This window comes from Channa argus, chromosome 23 (assembly GCF_033026475.1).
Source record: "Channa argus isolate prfri chromosome 23, Channa argus male v1.0, whole genome shotgun sequence".
In the NCBI taxonomy this organism is placed as follows: Eukaryota; Metazoa; Chordata; class Actinopteri; order Anabantiformes; family Channidae; genus Channa; species Channa argus.
Window position 1 is genome coordinate 5,216,274 of NC_090219.1, and position 19,030 is coordinate 5,235,303.

General features: G+C 38.9%; 1 protein-coding gene across 2 annotated transcripts in view; it reads right to left on the bottom strand.

The window, feature by feature from the left end:
- Nucleotides 1-19,030, bottom strand: part of LOC137108692 (interleukin-1 receptor accessory protein-like 1) — a 233,356-nt gene that overhangs the window by 4,929 nt on the left and 209,397 nt on the right. Inside the window, exons 8-11 of one of the 2 annotated variants that reach the window (XM_067493596.1) lie at nucleotides 14,648-14,793; nucleotides 11,126-11,272; nucleotides 4,107-4,277; nucleotides 1,293-1,337 (exon numbers count right to left, since the gene is read on the bottom strand). In XM_067493596.1, the coding sequence (XP_067349697.1) occupies nucleotides 1,293-1,337; nucleotides 4,107-4,277; nucleotides 11,126-11,272; nucleotides 14,648-14,793 (509 nt within the window). The remainder of the gene's footprint in view (nucleotides 1-1,292; nucleotides 1,338-4,106; nucleotides 4,278-11,125; nucleotides 11,273-14,647; nucleotides 14,794-19,030) is intronic. The other variant, XM_067493597.1, reaches the window with a different exon arrangement.

Here is a 19,030-nt window from a genome sequence, read left to right on the forward strand (position 1 = left end):
AGTGCCGCCTGGTAATATTTTATTGCTTTATAGATTAAAATCCTCATTTCAGAGCACCCACAAGCTTCCCAATCAGTATTCCACGTGTAATAACTGATTCCTGTCTACATAAAAACTAAATCACGGCAGAATTACACGGGCCAAAAAGAATCACTGCCATGCTCTATATAGTATGCAAAACATTAACTTCCTACTGGCAAAATGTGATGGTGCAATTGTGAGTGTAAATTATAAGTAGTAGAGTGACAATTAGGATGTGAGTGAAAGGTATAGCATTGTGCGGCTGGCTTTGGCCTGCCAAAGGACTGTAGCTGGAAATTTGCCTTGGGTATAATCTTGCATATTTACATATATATATGCATTGATATGCATTGTCCATTTATAAATAAATGAAATTAAATTAAATGAAAACTGTACAATTTTGAATCTCACAAGATGTCTTTGGTTAAAATGCAAGAAATATAAGTATAGAAGCTTTATGATGTCTCCTGTGAAAGCAGATAAAGTAGTATTTTACTCAATGAATTCAAAGTTTTGTAGTCAATTTTCCTCTATATTTTATCTTTGGTGTTGAGAAGTAATACACTAGCATGCAATGAGTTTGTAACAATAACTTCCAAATTCAATGAGAAAAAAATCGACTCTGTAGACTGTGGCTGACACCACCAGTGACCGCACTTGTTTGCAAGAAAGCAAAAGGGTCACATCACAGGCAGATGCTTCGACTTTTCACTTACAACTCCACTGGGTCACAGTATCACAGGCAAAAGATAATCATAAAATTCACATTGTTTCCCCCCTCAAGTCACAAACCCACTCTTCTCTTAATTATACATCCTGATATGCTTTTGATTGGATGTATTTATGCATGGTATCCCCTGGTACACCAGATTAAATAGAAAATCCATCTCTGTTTTAAATTGCTCTTGAAAAGACAAGAGAAATATCCGGTTAAAACAATAGTCAAGGTATTTCATGCCTAGTTGGTGGAACACAGGTAGCTTTAAGTGGAAAAGTAAAGATTTTGTAAATACTTTATTAAGCTGTGGCTACTAGCTTTATTAATGTTTAATAAATACATGATTAATGTTTCATAGATAACCAAAAAAAACAAAAATACAAGCTATCAATGCCTCTTTACAGACCTATGAAATATGCTGTATAATAAAAACTTAATAATCACTAATACAGCCATTAGTACAACTGATGTCTTAATATAAATGGTCATCTGTTCACAAAGCCTGTGGCAGTGTGTGTTTTTCACAAGCGTTACAAAATCTAGGGAAAAGTACCTCTAAGTAGTCTTGTGTCATCCTGGAAATGATCATTGGTGAAACCTAAACATAGATATTTACATTGAAAGTGTGATCAGTAAATTTGCAGAAAAGCATAAAAAACAGTTCTGTCAGTGTGGGGACATGAACTGGTATAAACTGTATTTCTGTACTGGTGTTCCACTGGCGACTGTGAAACTTTATCGCGCCGACCAGTTTATTCCAGTTTAATATGGGACACGTAGCATAAAAAAAACAAGGAGAAGCCTTTTGTTTAGGTGGAAGGAGTTCAGCCACGTTCCACTGTTGCTGCCATATAGATATAGTGACTGTACAGCAGATACAAGAAATCTATCACTGTCAGATGCTTAACGTGTTGAAATTAATCCAGCTAACTGTAGAATAACACGTTACTTATCAGCAGCTCAGGAGAAGGATTGTTGACATTTGCTGAAACCCCAAAAGGCCAAACTGTGTTTATCTATAGCTGTGGATTATGCTTTATTGTATCGACTGTTGAGATGGTAATACATTCCCAATGGGAACTAAATGTTTATACATAGACACAATAAACCAGCAAGCTTTGCCACCCAGCTGGAATAGCAACAGACACATTTTAGTTTCTTCTCAATCCTTGCATTTTTATGCCGTTTTTCCCATATTACAACAGTCCCCTGCATTGAGCACACAATCTTAGCAAGGGATTCGGTTTATAACCTTGGCGCAATGCCACTGAAGAGGAACATAATTAGTAATGGCATAATGTGCGGGAAGACAGGCAGATGCAAGTATTGAAATGAAGGCTAATAACATAATAACGTTATCAAACTCATCTGTGTGATGAGTTAATCAAAGATAAGCATGGGGCATGGTGAGAGGCTCCATTAGAACTATACTGTGGCAAAACATGCATTAATATCCATGCATTAAGAGCTTTTTGATTGTGCAGCTGACATCATTAGACAGCATCATGCAGAGGTACGGTTGGTATGAAGCTGGATCAGGAACATGGACCGTAATAACAGGGTGGGCTGTTTCCGCTAATTATGCCCCATATGTGATATAAGCTATTAAGCATCCCACAGGCTTTACAAAGGGCAGATAAGGCCCTTTAAATAGGAGTGCACACAAAGAATCAACTAGTAAGTCTAGACCTTTTCTATTGAGTATTTATAAAGCAGAATATATGTGATTTTTCTATAATTCATTTCGACGAAGAATGCCTGAAAAGGTCAGACTGCAGCAAGGGCTGCAGGGACTGACCTCGGTAGCCATTCAAGATTATTTGCTGAACATTTTGTAAATTCGAGTGCAAGTTAAGCTGAGTTTGTGAACTCCTGAGGTGGAAAGTGTATTTAGAAAGTCCTGCAATACAATCTATCAATATTATTACTGATGTATTTGGATGTTATGAATAGATTATTCTATGTTTGGGGATAAAAATCTGATTTTGCAAGGTAACTTGTGACCATAGCTGTCAAATAAATATAGTTAATAGTTTAGAAATACAAAGTAAAATTACATGAAAATAAAGGATAATATCTCCAACTGTACAGTATGTGCAGTAGGTAAATGAATTACGTTACTGTTCTACACCTATAACAAACACATTTTCATTATAATCTATTCATGTTCACCAATTTCATCTGTCAGCACATTTCTTACATTCATCAAGCGGCTATTATACTATCATCTTTACAACTCTATATGTAACAACTTTTCTAGCTCATTGTAACAGATGATAGTTTTTATTTTCCTCAGTATAAGATGGATGAAATACTGGTATGTGCAATCAGTTCTGTTTCTTAATATACACCCTTGCTGCACAGCATAAATAGTAGCAGATGAACCCATTCGATCAAAGCTTGAATGGCTCTTCAGTGGTCCCCAGAAGAACCCTGGGATATGTCAAAGACAGCAGAAGGCTACCGTTACTGTGAAACCTTAAGGTTCAATGGCTGCTCAAATGTATTACTTATTTGGAAATCCAGGCATTATCATGTGTGCTCGTAGTTCCTAACCTTTGTTGTCAGGCTCACACCCACAGCCCAGTCACATGATCTTATACTAAACCACTTCCTCCACACCATCAGTCATGTTGTCTACATGTTTATTTGAACTGGCTGTGATTTATGCGATAGATGATCATCCTGTGCATGTCTGTATGCACATCAATCTACCTGGAGGCTGATATGTGCTATTATTGGATGTTGTTTAACTTCTAAATGTCAACAAAGGTTTCAAGAGTTTATCTGTTACTTTTAGTTAATGATGTAAACTATTTTTTCATTACTATCATCTATCAGTTTAAGCCACTTCTTGCTACTAGATTTCATTCACTCAATCAGAACATAGTGTTTAAGTGTTAGAGCTGACTCAGTGCTGCTTTCTTTGTCCAGCCGATTGTTACCCAGCATGTGTAACTCGGCCCCATTTTACAAGCTTGAATATAATGTTTATTAAATGAATATTTTGTTGCTAATTATGTTATGAGGTGTATTCAATTACTAGGGAAATAAAAGAGACATTACATAATGACATTTGAGTTTTGTTTCCTCTTCCTAATGTTTCCACAAAATGTAAATTTAAAAACCCATAAATTTCCCTTTCAGCATACTGATCCACTCCAGCGCAGCTAGTGGTTAGAAAAAGCTCATTTCACAATGATCAGATTTAAAACAACGCTGACCTTACAGGTCTAATCACGACACAAAACAAATGCAAAATAAAACACAACACACAAGGCATATCAGCACTGACAACAGCGACACGAGCAACACCAAGGGACACAACATTCGACAACTTGACATCGCCATGAACGAGAGAGCTTACTTCCTGTGGGGATCAAGTCCCTGTCTGGAATGAAGAGTTTATACCCATAATGCTTCTCCAGTACGTCAGGGAGAATCTCCAGGGCAAAGCGCTCCTCCTCACGTGTCTCCTGGCTCCACTGGTCCGGGTCCACTTTGGTGTAAGACAGGTAAGCATCATAGTCCTTGTTATCTGTAGGTCGAGGAGGAGACAGACAGTGAGATAGGTAAAACGTCCTAGCTCCTATTATCCGCTAGAAAAACTGGTGAGGTTTTTTTAGAGTCTTTGTTAGAGTCTTTATTGTGGTCAGATTCTTCCAACAGTTTAATAATCCCTGGTATCAAAGAGATGCAGACTGAGAGTAAAATAAAACCTTGGTCTCACCACGCTTAATAAAGAAAAAGCCTGTTCCCTTGAATACTTGCATCACTTCGTATATGGCCAATAAAAAAACTCCCAAAACGTCTTTGCTCCAATTAAAGTGTGTAGATGTTTTATAATTTCAACATGCTTCCTGCTTTGGTCAGCAAAGTTATGCACTGCTACACCCTAGACGCTCACAATCTATTTGCATACTGGTGTACAGAGAGCTATTTATTCATTGGGAGACTTCATCGAGACAGGATGCCTCCATTACACTGACCTCTGGGTACCTCTGCGCATTGGAGTGCTTTTCATTACAGCTCCGTCCCCACTGACGGATAATGTTACCTCGATAGCTGTTTTACCCACTGCAGGCAAAACAAATTAGGCTTTGGCCTGAGCTAAATGCCCAACGCTGCCTGCTAGGCTGATGCATGGCGCGGCTCCATCACCCACATGAAAGCGCTGATTGATGAAAGATTTGAAAAGACTGAAAGTAGAAATGGAAAGTGAGAAGTAAGGAAATACTTGATGATGATTTTCCTTAAGCTGCAACACTTCAGCACAATGAATCCGAAAGGTGGAAACAGAAGGCCTGGAAGATAACCCAGACTCATAGAGATAACAGCTTTGGCTCATACAGTAACAACTTAAATCAAAAGTTGTACTGAAATTTGACTGAACAATGGCCAAAACTATGCTACTGTAACAATATCCACACACACACACACACATACGTACGTTTAATCTAATTAGAGAATTGGAGCAAATCCCTGCAGCCAGGTTTCAAACTCTCGAGGAAATCCTTCCTGGATGCATCAAGGACGTTAAACAAGCATATGATTGCTCCTGCATTAGTTATAAAAATCTAATATCGATGTAATGTTTGAGTGTCCACACAGTGTGGCCATCTCTGAAACTTCTGCTGTGTGAAGGGGAATGGCACAAACACTTAAAAAGTCTTTTCAGAGACAATATCTTGGTTCCTGGACACATTTCTGTCCTACTTTTATTAGACTTGTTCTGCTGAACAATCTGTAAAAAGATTACATATTCTTTATTTTGGCACAACTAAGTTTCAGTTATAAAATAGGCTTGAAATCATAAGAATCCCTAAGAATCCCTATCCACAGTACCATTGGCAACTGCAGTTTCTCAAGCACAGTTAGATACAATGTCTGTCAAATTCATCAGAAATCAAAATAACTGATTCTTTTTGTTCCTTTATTCACTCAAAAACCTCATGTCTTTGTCACAAAAGGAAGGAAAAGAATGGGGACACTGTGCTGCTGTGAGAACACAGACTTTGAGATAAACTCATTAAGGACATGAGCAGGGTTGCCACTGCCGTTCTGGAGCTACGAGGTGATGTTTAACCTGTTAAGACACTAGAAAAGATGGGAACTGAGGATGAGAGATTTGGTTAGAGAAAGGCAGGAGAGCAAATGGATTCAAGAAAAGGGATTTTGTTTTGGATAAATTCTCCTGTTTTTGTACCTTTTAATATCACCTCCATTTTTAAGTCATGATTCTCTCTGGGCTATGAGACTGTCAACAAGATTCACTCACCTCCTTGTGGGTAATCTTGATGTTTGGCAAGTGCTCACCACTCATACGTGACACCAAGTAATTAATCTAACTTGGTTTTACAACATGCAATTCATTTTACAACATCAGGGACATGAAGAAATAATTGAAATGTGACCTCATAATCACTTAATATAACTAACTCTGAGGCTTATGCTCCTCTTTACTGTGACATGAATCTCCCTCTCACTTGTTTTCTGGTAGCTTTTAAATGAAAGCTGTGTAGGCAGATCAAGGGTTATTTTAGAGGAGCTGATTCACTCGTCTGTAGTGAGAAAGAGAGATAGGGAAGGGTAGAAGGAGAGGCAGCGGGTGAATCTTGAAGGCGGAATGACCAGGTTCTCGCATCTTCAGGAGAGATTTAAGAGGTGTATCTGAGGGTGCAACACACCTCTAAAAGCACAATGAACACGTTGCACTCCTCCATCCCACGTGCCGATACCAAAATGGTGCGGCTTGACTGATGCTTACTGCACATGGAGGGGGAGGGTGGGGGGGAGGGCTGTAATATATGCATATGTGCATAGAGAACCTACAGTTTGTGAACTCCTGAACTCACGGTGGAGAGTGCCAAGAGAGTTGGAGGCATAATCTCTTGGATATCTCTGGGCTCTATTACATTTAATAGAGAGTAGATTGGAACGCAACACACACGCTTAACACTGGAGCTACAAAAGCACATGGGGTGGACTGCTAATGAGGAGCAGAGCACCTTTTTTCTTTCTTAAACATGGCGTTTGTTTTCCATAATTTAATTTAGGCAAAGGAATATGGGTTTAGCATCAGACAGTAGGAAGCAAACAGTCTTTAAAATACAGTAATTGAATTTTGTTTAAAAAATGTAGTTTGCACCTTGGTGCGTTTCTGGGCTCTGTGATCATTATATTTACACACTTTTTTTTAGGTACGCATAGAACAAACAAACGGGAATCTACTCCACCATTATAAATGTAAATGGGGAATACTTAATATCAGAAACATGGCTTAGAATAGCAATATACTTCAACTTAGAACCAAAAGGCTGCCAGAATGAACTCCAATAGTTGGTTCAACAAAAACTTTTACATCACTAAGGAAGGTTTTGTTGAACAAGACAGCTTAATAAAATGACAACTGATATTATCAATGTATTTAATAAAATGCAATATTTAATCTATAGGATAGGGGTGGCTGTAGCTCAGTTGGGCTCACAGGGTCGGCCGCTCGATCCCCGGTCCCGGCTATATGTCGAATTGTCTCTGGGCAAGACACTGAATTTAAATAATCAATGAACAGAAAAAAAAAAATCCTAAAAAGTGAATCCAATGTTTAATTAAATGCCAAACACCTGTTCTACAGCCAGTACAGTTTCTAAATCCAGTCAAATGAGTGCAATGGATTTTCTTTTCTCTACATTTATTTACATTTGTACATTTATGTACATTCCACCTATAATTTGTACTTTCAATCTAAATAAAGTATAGAAGAACTGCTTAACAGAGTATCTCAGATTATGAGATGAAATGTCCAGTATCTTTCGGCGATAATCAATGATGATCACTCACACAGAAAACGAATGTACTGTAAACTCACTTTGACTCCTTTCACTGATCCATCTGACAGTAGGACTTTGGCTACTTTGTAATTGCTACTTCTCCTTCTCTAATGTGCAAACAAAGTAGGACACATTGTAGTTGTTGAGTGTGCGCCATGGGAAAACTATTAATGCTAGGTATCGCCAAACTACACTAAGCACAGCCTCATAATTCCACACTGTGCTGACAACCCTGACATTCGTATTTATGGCAGAGTGTTCATGAGTTCCCACCTTCTTGACAAGCTTGCTAGGCTGTTGTCATCATGAAGCCTATTATGGATTCCACTGACACCCACACAATGTGACAACTGAGTGGTCTTTAACTAAATTGCGCTACTGACAAATAGCTGACAGTCCATCCTACTGTTGTGTAAAGCTTACAATTTAACATCTGGCAGAAGAGGAAAGCAGGCGTTCAATTAGTTCTTCGAGTGGCCACAATGAAACCAGAGCACTTTCTTGGCCGTATGTGTAGAGTTAAGTAAAAAAAAAAAAACATCTGTGGATCTGAGACATTGGCTGAAGGGCTTTATTGATGAAAAATGTGTGTGCACAATTATAACTCACACACAGCTACTTCTCTCTGTCAGTGCAGTGGTTACCATAGAGATTGGATCTCAGTTAACCACCTCCTGCCATTGCTTAGTGACTGTTTTGTCTCCGATCGACTGGCAACCATTTCCAGTTTGGCTTATATTTAGTCCCTTATCCTTTGCGATTCACCTGCACTCATTAGGAATCAGAGATGATTTGCGTGGTACAGATGTGCATCTATGTGCACGCTTGTGAATGTGTGCGTGCTGGAGGTGGCGGTGAAGTGATCTAATCGACCGTGGCATTGAGGAAAGTATCAGGGGTCCCCTGAGAGCTCTGGAGGCAGCATGCTGTGTCTTATTGAACCTGATCCTCTTATACAGGAGAACAAATTGAAAATCTGTTTCTCTCTCCAAATACTTACTTGCGTGGCACAATTAAAGGAGACAATTGCTGTTTGGCAATAAGCTCAAGGCCCAACATTTTTTTCTTCTCTTTTTCAACACAACTGCCTCTGGGCCATCCATTACAGCAAAGCTTCACTTTCCGGGGCCGGAAGCCCAACACAGCCAGAGGTAATGACTTTTATTGAAACGTCTGATGTAGCAGCTATCGCAGTTAGGCAGAGCTGGGAGAGTATGAGGAGAGGAGCACAGTTTACTTTTTTCTTTCAACAATCATAACTGTCTCTCCTTCTACTACGTAAAGCCACTCAGCCTCTCCAAACTAATGTCATTCTCCTGCATGCAAACCAGGTGGTACTTCAGAGACTCATTACATGGGGATCAAATTAACACTTGTCTTAATTTGATGCTTTTCAAACCAAGATTCACCACCATGTGGGATTAGCATGCTGAGGATAAGGCCTCAAAAATACTTTAGGCAGTACAATGAAATAAGTACTGTATATTACTGATCAATATCACAAAAAAGGAAGTTAAAAATGTAGATGAAAGCTGGTTGGTGAGAGATGATCTGATGTTCTTCACTGATTATTTATTTATTTATGCTGCTTTATGCTGCTTTTGTTGTTCTACCTTCGGCTTAAAAATACCTATAAGATATTATATTCAAGATAGTTGATGTACAGGTTGAAGTTATAACCTCTTTTGCCCTGAAAAAAACTCTTGTGTGATTTTTGCAGTTTTCACAAAGCATTTTCTGTCTTGTACCCCTGTCTTGGGTATATATTCACATTTCATCCATAGTGCTTTCTATAAATGTTCTCTCCTGCACCAGTTGGACTCATGCAGCCCCATATCAGCACACTCCCACCTTCATTTTTATTTTTTTTAAATTGGCACTATGCAGTCACCGTGGTAGTCCTGGCCATCTCCACACCAAATATGCTGGACCCCATCTGATCCAAACTAATTTATTTTGGTTTCACCGGCCAAAGAGTGTGATGCCAACATTCATCAGACTTCTTTTCATGTTCTTTGGCAATTGCCACAGATAATCTTTGTGCAAAGTCAGAAGCATTTACCCGTCTGTTTTTCAACACATTTGTCTAAATAGTGGATAGTGGCATCAATTTATGAGGAAGTGTTCTGTGCCTTCTGTTATAGGCACTTCCGGCTGATGTTGTACCATAATTTTTAATGTAGTCTATTTAATCTCTTTGCTTTAAATTATACACGAGACTAAATATCCTTCATTTCAGATTAACAACAATACAGCTACCATAAGACAGTACAATTCAGTGGTACGTTTAGTGATATTTCACAGGGGTATAACACAGTTTTTTTGTCAAATTGTAAACTGAAATTTGAACACCCAAACCTTTAACTTTAAAAATTGTTTCTTTAATTTCATCTGTTATTGTTGGTTTTATAATACTCAGTCCCTGGAAAGTAGGAATGATTTTGAGTTCATTATCTTAGTGAAGTAAATTGATTTCTGGTTTTATGCATGCCTACTGACTTTTGTTGAACAAGGTCTTCTGAGGCTATTGGCGAGGGGAAGATTTTCTCTCCATCCTTACTAAAATAGATTTCCCCGAGTGTGACTGAGGCCAAGTTGGCAAAGAAATCTGACTGTTTCACTGCATTAAAGTCTGTTGTATGCTGTTCAGGAAATATTTTATTTAATTAAAAACATAAAATGATTCTCAAGAAACGTTACTAACTCAGCTACAAACATAAATTATATTATTTTGAATGCCAAAAGCATTTCTCAGCTTAAAAATTGAAGACTAGCAATCAAAGCTTTTTTAGGGGAAATTTGAGTTTAATAGACATGGATGCACAATGGACATGAGAAGAGTACTGATGGCTGACAAATACAGCTAACAAGAATGTGATCACATTTTGTTCTGTGCCTGTTATGTGGCCATTATGTAAAAGAGTATTGGAGAGACAACAACTAAATGTGTCCTGAAACACAAACACACAGCCAGCAGCTGTATTCAGCAAAGCACAGAAAGTGATCAAGGACCAACATTTCTTTTAACTCTAAACTCTGCAAGTTGATGTTTTAAAATGCAGCAAGAAGGAACTGTTTAAAAATCTGAACTTCATTATCAAGAAGTCATGCATTGTGATGTAAGGGCACCCGGCATGAACATTTTTACAAGGCTAGAGCATGATTAGTTTTCAGAAGAATGCAAATTGGATAGGAAAGGGGGCAACATCAAAGATTGGTGACTTATTTGTGGTTGTTCAGGTCAGTTTACAGAATATTTTGCATAGAATCTTTAATTTCACTTTTCCAGTGGTTAAAAAGTTTGATGAAACTGAAAAAACAAACATTATTTGATGGGAACTATGGGCAGTTTTCTTATTTGGACATTTGCATTTGGGTATTGTTGGTGTACTTACATACAAATTGTGCCAAACGCTGCTTTAAGATACGTAAAATAACCCAGGTGTTTTCTAAGTGAAAATAAATGTGTGCACTAATACTGCTCAGTTGCTATTATATCCCAACTGAAGAAAGAAAGGATGGTGTACAGGGAAATAAATCATGTCTGGCACCTTACCTCCATCTATATCCTCACTACCAAAGTGGTTCCTGTAGAAGAGCATGAGCTCGATTCTGTAGCACTTGTACAGAGTGACCAGACAGATCAGCAGCATAAGGATGGCTCCCAGACCTCCAGCGAGCTCCACTGTGTACATTAGCTCCGCTAATGTGACAAACACAATGGGAGGGAGAGAAAAAGACAAATTTAATAACCTTATGAAACACACCCTGTAGTGGTTAAACAAGTTCAAGATAAACCAATCACATTAAAATGTTTAGATATTTGAACCCTTATGGGTTCATTTCAAATGTTTCCTATATCTTATTTCTTTGCTTGTAGGTATATTAAAAGTGGCCTGCACCCACAGGACATCAGATAAAACAAACACGGTAGCTGTCAAATAATGAGGGTTGCCATAGCTAGTTTGGAGATGACTTCTCTGTGTCCTCTAAATGTACTTGACAATGGCTTTGAATTATTTTCTATTCATTTTTAACACTAGTTACATGCTCATCAAGGACATATAACACAAGCACACATTATAGTGTATCTACTTCTAATGCCTTCATGCCTTCATTTATTGCCTCCCGGACTAATTGGATATTAAAAATCTCACTACAACGCAAAGTTTGTCACAATGAACATGAAAGACCTGGCCAGTGCATTTCTAAAGATCTTTGTGTACTGTGGGAAATGAACATACTGGGTCAATTTATTAGTCATGGATGTGTTACTTATTTTGCTGTATAGGTTATAACTTGTGTATTGGTGTTTATATTGTAATGAAGGCACCTGTTTTAGTAGTATGAAGGATGGGGGAATGGCCCACCTGCAGCGCCAGCAGCAGCCACAAAAAGGGCGACCCAGGAAACAACCAGTTGTTGAAGCCCTTCCTTCCATGCCAGCATGAATTTATGCTGAACCTGTTTATGAAAAGATTGAAGTGGATCCACTCTTCCTGCTTTCCGTCACCCAAAGCTTGACATTAGCTGGTCATCAGCTTCAGTGAGTTTTTCAAGCTCCCATTAAAAAACAACTGGACTGCTTTTATTTCATTTTTTTAATTTTTATTTTAAAACTGTGTTTTAGGAAGTCAGATTATCTGTGTTATTCAGGCAGACGAGAGGTGATATTTTGCACTACAGGACAATGGGCTCAACCTTTAAGCTTCATGGTCTATTAAATTGCCTTGAAAACCAAGTTGTTTGCTTTGTCTTTTCATGATCTTGTTACTTTGTCAAGGCTTCACACCTTTTTTATTTTACAGTGCTTTCTGTTGGATATCACTCCATCATTTGCAGTTCAACATTTCCTCTTTGCTACGCCTCACAAAATCTGGGTGGTCAGCCTTCATTGGCTGACTAATGGGCAACAGTAAAGGCTGGACCCACTGCAATGCTACCCGCACATATACATGGACAGACAGGACTTGTGTGCATCACTATCCATCACAATGCACATTTAACCTCGTTGAAGTGCGCGATGGCCATCCCACTGCAGTGGCCATCAGGCTGACAGCTCCCATGATGAAGGATGATGTTCTGTGGAGCTAACGAGCGTGGCCCGCATCGCTTCATCACACCTGTCCAGGGGACGACCTTCAGCCAAACTTGTGGATGGACATATGCGCAAGTAGGCAAACAAACTCAGCGCAGAAAGAACCCCGGGTTACCCGTGAATTTGCTTGCTTTTCTTGGAAAGGTGCTGTGGCTAACAAGCACTGCAAGGAGTTGGGTCCAAGCTCCTCCTTTGCTCCCTCACTTCCTCTTGTCCTCTCCACCTCACCTCTGCCCTTCTGCTTCCGTGAACATGGTTTTGCTCTGCAGATATCTGGACAGTGTTACAAGGCAGCTGCTCCTCAAGCAGCAGAGATTATGGTGTAGGAGGCCAAATCTTTTCTGCCTGGCACCCATATTGTAGCAGTGCTACACTGGGACAGATTAAGGCAAATTAGCTCTTGATGACAAGAAGGCCGGATTTGATGGAGCCACATGGCATCGGACGAATTATCACCCTTTTTTGGCCTCTATTTCTCTGTTTTGAGAGAGGAGGGTGGCAAGACAGAAGATAGAAAAGCAGAATAGGGCTTCAATGGTGGAGAGCAGTGCTGCTCCTCACTTTCACAATCCAAAAATCTTCATGTTACCTATATTATACAGTAGAGGTGGCTGTTTCCTTGTAGGGTTAGGGTTAGTACTACTGTTGTATGAAACAACAGCCTGTGCGCCATTTCAAAAGGTTGGACAAAAAGTTTTACAAGTAGTGGAAATAGGGACACATTTCCATACTAAAATACATACAACCGAAGACATTTTCTGATTGAAGCTGTATGATTCAAACTGTCAGTGTGTGTCAGTATGTACGTGTGCAATGGACAGAAAGCAACTTGAGCAGTGAGAAAAAGATGAAAGTAAACTGACAGCTGAGACAACCAAATTCTTTTGGAGTGTTATGTGCTGTTTTCATGGCTTCAAGAGACAAGCGAGGAAGACTTTGACACATACTGAAAGGCAGTGTAAACACTCACTGGCCTTGTACTGCACCGTATCATGGATGCAGCAAAAAACTGGGAAAAAAAAGACAATTTTCTCGTAGACCCGCAATCCTGCTAGGACTAGGCTAATCTTCTCCAGTTTATTCTGAGATTCGAATGTGCAGCATAAACCCCTTTAATATAGCAAATGGAGGGGAACTGGCTTGCCATCAAAGCTGGATGCAAAGCTGTGAGCCTAAAAGAGAGGAAAAATATCTTACTATGTAAATGTATTCAACACTGACAACTTAAAGGCTGCAGAAACCCCACTAGCCTAGCTTAAAAAAATCCACTTATATAACTATATTGAAACGTGTGCATCTCCATTTAAAATTACTGCAGAATTATCTTTCATCCTTTTCAATGATAAATCAGAGGAAAAACTCACAAAATGTTTGATTTAATAAAAAGTCAAGAGGGAGGGGGGAAAGGGAACAGTAGCCAGTGATGTAAGATGAGAAAATCTGTGAGAGATCAAAGGAGGATTTGTGTGTGTGCATGTGCGTACACATATCTTTGTCGTTTTGTGAAGACATTTTTGTTTAACACCATCATTGTGAAGACAATTCCACAAACTCAAAGGCCTGTGTGTGTGTATGTGTGTGTGTGTGTGTGTTGGAGGAAGTCATTGTTAGACAGTCAAACAGCTTGTCTGGCAACATAATACCAAAGGTTGCCTCTCTCTGAACGTGTTTTCTTCCTCAGTAAACTAATGCGTCCTCAGGATGTAGAAGATGAATAGGCTTTCTAGACTTTCTACACTATTGTACCTTTTTCCAACATAGTAAGATATAAACTGGAATAGCACCAGCTGTTCTTTGCTCTCAGTCAACTACTGCAACGCATTCACTGTATTGTCAGATGGCAATAAACTTTTTCACCATCACTGCTGTCATTCATAATTATCAAGACTATTACCTCTACCTGCTACATTCATGTTTTATCTGTATATCACTGGATTTTTTTGATCTTACAAATCGATGTGTATGTCTATATGTGCTCACCTTTCTTGGTGAGCTGGATGTTGGCCTGTCTACGTCCATTGCCATTCTCTACATAGCAAGAGTAGTTGCCGAGATCGCTCTCCTCCAGAGATTCAATGGTCAGAGAGATGGAAACCTCCTGCTCACCTAGGTGCTCCCGGATTGTCCTGCAAAGGGTGGCAGAGACATGTGCTCTATGTTAAAACTTGAGGTTGTGTCATTTACTTTTGAGACAATGAAATACAACATGGCAAGTCCAGTTGGAGACCTGTTTGTTTAAAGCTTATTAGGACTCAAACAAGCAGAGTGGTTTGTAAAGGTCACAGAAACAATTACATAACTTTGGTCTGACAACTTTGAAATAGAGAGCAGAAATACAGCTGTTACACGGAGCAGAACAGTAGTGAGACAGTGTATAAAGTGAATATTTCATGGATAGGAGATGTCACATTGTTAATGTTCTTTCGCACTTTGTTTACTTTAAATGAGTCAAAAATATATTCCTGCTGCCTTTATATTCTCTTCAGTCATCTTAAGAAATACATGTAAATATGTGATTTTCTGTCATTTAAGCAGACACTATAGACATTATAAACAACCTGACTTGGACCCCAACAAACCAGGCAACACACTGGGGTGATGTGGTTTTCTGTCTTTGACAATTTATGATAGCAGCCAGCAGCCATCAATTACTTAGTATGGGGCAACTGATGCATCACTTTCTGCTCGTAGCTTTTACAAGTGTATGACTCATAGTTGGTAAAACATACTGTACAAGCTGACCGGTAAAATGTTAACAGCAACATGACTTCAAACATGTGTGCAAACAGAATCCGACTGCTTCATTACTGGGGATAAGGTGTACATCAAAGTACCTGCTCACAGTCTTCAGTTAAAATGTCAGATGGGGATGAGGCAAAACTCATACACAACTAGGTGACTCAGAACATCAGAAAACATACAGAGCTGAAGTGTTTTTAATTTTGTAGTCCCAGTGTGTGCAGGTATGTTTTCTGTGATTAGATTCCAATCAGCCGTGTCAGATGTTCTAAATCTGTTTACAAAAAAATAAAAAACACGGTACACACTTTAGACTTCAACCAATCAAAGAGTCATAGAGCATACTGACTTTTCAATAAAAGCCTCTTTCTGACAAAAATCTGCGTAATTATAATCCTGTGTCTGGGGGAAGTGAATTATTGTGAAATTATCATGTGATAATTTCTTGGTAAAACTGCAGTGCATTTAATACAGCTACACTGTACCTTTACACCTATCTGGAATTTGAAAGTAACTCAATCAGACAAATGTTTTATCGCATCACATTTGTGGCAGCTTTGACTTTTAAGTGGTTTTGTTTTAGTTTAGCTAAACTAAGTTCATAACAAAGGCAGGAGGTGACAGTATGTGGCTGACAAAGAATCCAGCATCATATGAGTCAAGACAGATTTCCTCTATGAAAAATACTCCTTTGTTGACTCACTGCAGCTCCTGATATGTATTGGTTATGACATGTTGATACGGGGATAATAGACTGTCATGATGCACTACAGCTCTGACCTATCACACAACAATTTGCTATGAGGGTTAGTGGAAGAAAAAAAGCTCTATTGATGTTTTTTAAATAAATTTAGCAAAATAAGTCCAGAATATATTTTTACTACGTCACAAAAAAAAAAAACATGCAAAAGACTAAAAGCCACTGCATGTACTATTAGATCAATGACAATAAAATTGTCATTTTTTCTAAATAAAGACTGACTTTTGTAATAGAAAAAAAAAATAATAATGTTGAAATTCTTTTTAAGTGCTTATCTCACTGACTCTGTAAATGCATACAATTTAACTAGGCGTTTACATATTATGTATATTGAGGCACATGTGCAAGAAATCTAGACTAGACCTGTGCGTCCATGTTATCAACATCATCAAACTCAATAGTGTTTAAACTAAACAATTTTCTTAGTGGAGTGTTTGATCTTTTGCACTTAATAAAATTTAGAGCATGTTACTTCAGCTTGAATAAAGCACACAGTGTTACTTGTACTTGTGAGGGCACATGTTGTAACATTAGGGAAGAAATCACTGAGACTGACTTATAAAACTGTATTCTTAACATAAAATGAACACAGCATATTCAATAATTTCATTTGTGGTCACAACGATCCAGAATGAGAATTAGCTTGTCATACTAAAAAAACTTAAAGCACAGTAAAAACCCTAAAGGAAAACAATGTTGGTTAAAAGAGCTGAATCTCTCCTGCTGGGCTGCTGGGCAAAAACAGTGATGATATATGAGCAGATACTCATTTTAAGGTTACAAAAATTGCAGCTATTTCAAGCTCCTGTTTAATGATGCATGGGGCTAATAGTGTGAAAAGGTATGAGTGCCACTTGGGCATTCATCTGCTGCTTGCTGCAGGGCATCTGAATATGAAAACCCATCTATTTCTTGTTGATCAATGTACGGACTAAACAAAGCAGATTGTGAAGTGCTGGGGAGATGAAGACAAACTATAATGCAGCCATTGCTGCCATGGCAATATCTTACATTAGCTTTACAAAGTGCTGGTAATAATTGGTAACTCACATGGAAAATATCACACTCAAAGTGAAATTTCTTTTATTGACCACGCACAATGAAGAACCATTAGTGGTAATCTTTTTGCAGCTACATAGACTAGCTGCTTCATAAAAACTAATTATGAAGTAGTACTTTTTAAGCCGTTCTTCTGCAGGGGAGCATACGGGTTCCTTCCTGGGTTAAGGCTTGTGTGAATGTGTATGTGAGAGGGAAATTATTTTAGCCTTCTCTCTTAATTCCTGTGAGCTTTTCTAACACTCATCCTTCTCCATTGTGCGGCCAGTCAGGCAGAGACATGGCACTGTGCAAGGTTAGAATATTGGTCCATGCTGATGGCTTTTTAAAGAGGTGGTACTCATGTGTGACTCAACATAGACTGAGCTGAAATGCTGTGGGTGTCTCATACATGTGTGAGACACAAGTGGGAGAAAGTGTGTATTCCTGGACAACGCAGACCCATGAAGCATGAACACACCCACACAAACATCTGCCAGTTGGGGTGTTTAAAAGTTGAGGACTGCAGTAAACTGGTAGCATGTTGCTTGAAGCACATGAAAGGCAACCAGAATCCTTTTATGCTGTTTGCACTGAGGAAGCGGTCACAACACAGTGACTCACCGAGATGCTCAAACAAACACAAAGACACACACCTTGGGGTCATCTTGAAAAATATCTTATAATTTGAGTTTTGGTTGGCAACTGTAAGGCCATGTGCACACTCAAATCCACATCAGACAATCAGACTAGAGTTTAAATAAAAACAGATTTGTGCATGCGCCTTGGAAAGTACAGCAGTAGCAAAGTCAAGCAGCTACAGAATATAGATGCAGCATCATTATTTACTTCAAACAAACCCCTGATATTGGCCTGGAACCTTTTACAAGCCAGAACCATGTTGAAATGGGCAGCAGCAGCAGCATAGACTGGATCCTATCACTGGTTCTAAACCCTGTCATTTGTCGCACTGTCTTTCTCAGCAGCTTTAAACGTAACACCTGAACTTATGACCTGGACCATGTTGACATGCTCCACTTTATTCCTAAACACCTCACAGGCGGTAATATTTTTCCCATGCTGTTTGCAATTCTCCTATTTACATTCCATTTGGATTAAATCAGAGCGGATTCCCTTAAAAAGACCTGGAAAGTAAATTTGTAGACACTGACAGATCACCAAATAGGCATTAGCTTGGCATCCTTATCCCATCTGAATGCTCTGTTATTAGAAGTTTGTAATCCAGCACAGTTTGCAAAGGACATGTGTCTCATTTAAAAAAGGCTGAATGCCCACAGTGGCAAAAATATGTATCACATCTCCCATGAATATTTCTGTAAATGCAATTATTAGAGTTATAAATGAAAATTTAACATTTGAACTGCTGCTCAAGAAATGTGCTGCATGCCCATACACCAGCGACTACAAGCAAATCTAAAGCATGGCCCTTACTGTGTTTCAGTATTTCACTCTGCGGCTTCACCTTTTAGATCCATGGAGTCTTGTTCTGCAGCCACAACATTTTCAACCTACAGTCTCAGTGGTGAAACACTATGCCAACAGCTGCATTTCATGTATTACAGGGAACTCTTCAGGGAATACTCCTGTTTGATTAATTTCCATTTCAAAGCTAAAAGCTCACGAAATGATGTCAGAGAGTGGGTTTGAAGTGGTGCACATTCAAATGGGAACAAAAAAATAAAATAAATAAAAACACACAGGGGGAGCCGGTGTCACGTGATGGCACACAACAAAAATATGCACTTGAAAAACTTCCCACATGCACGCACTCAGGGCACCTGCTGTATACACACAAGCCTCCTTAC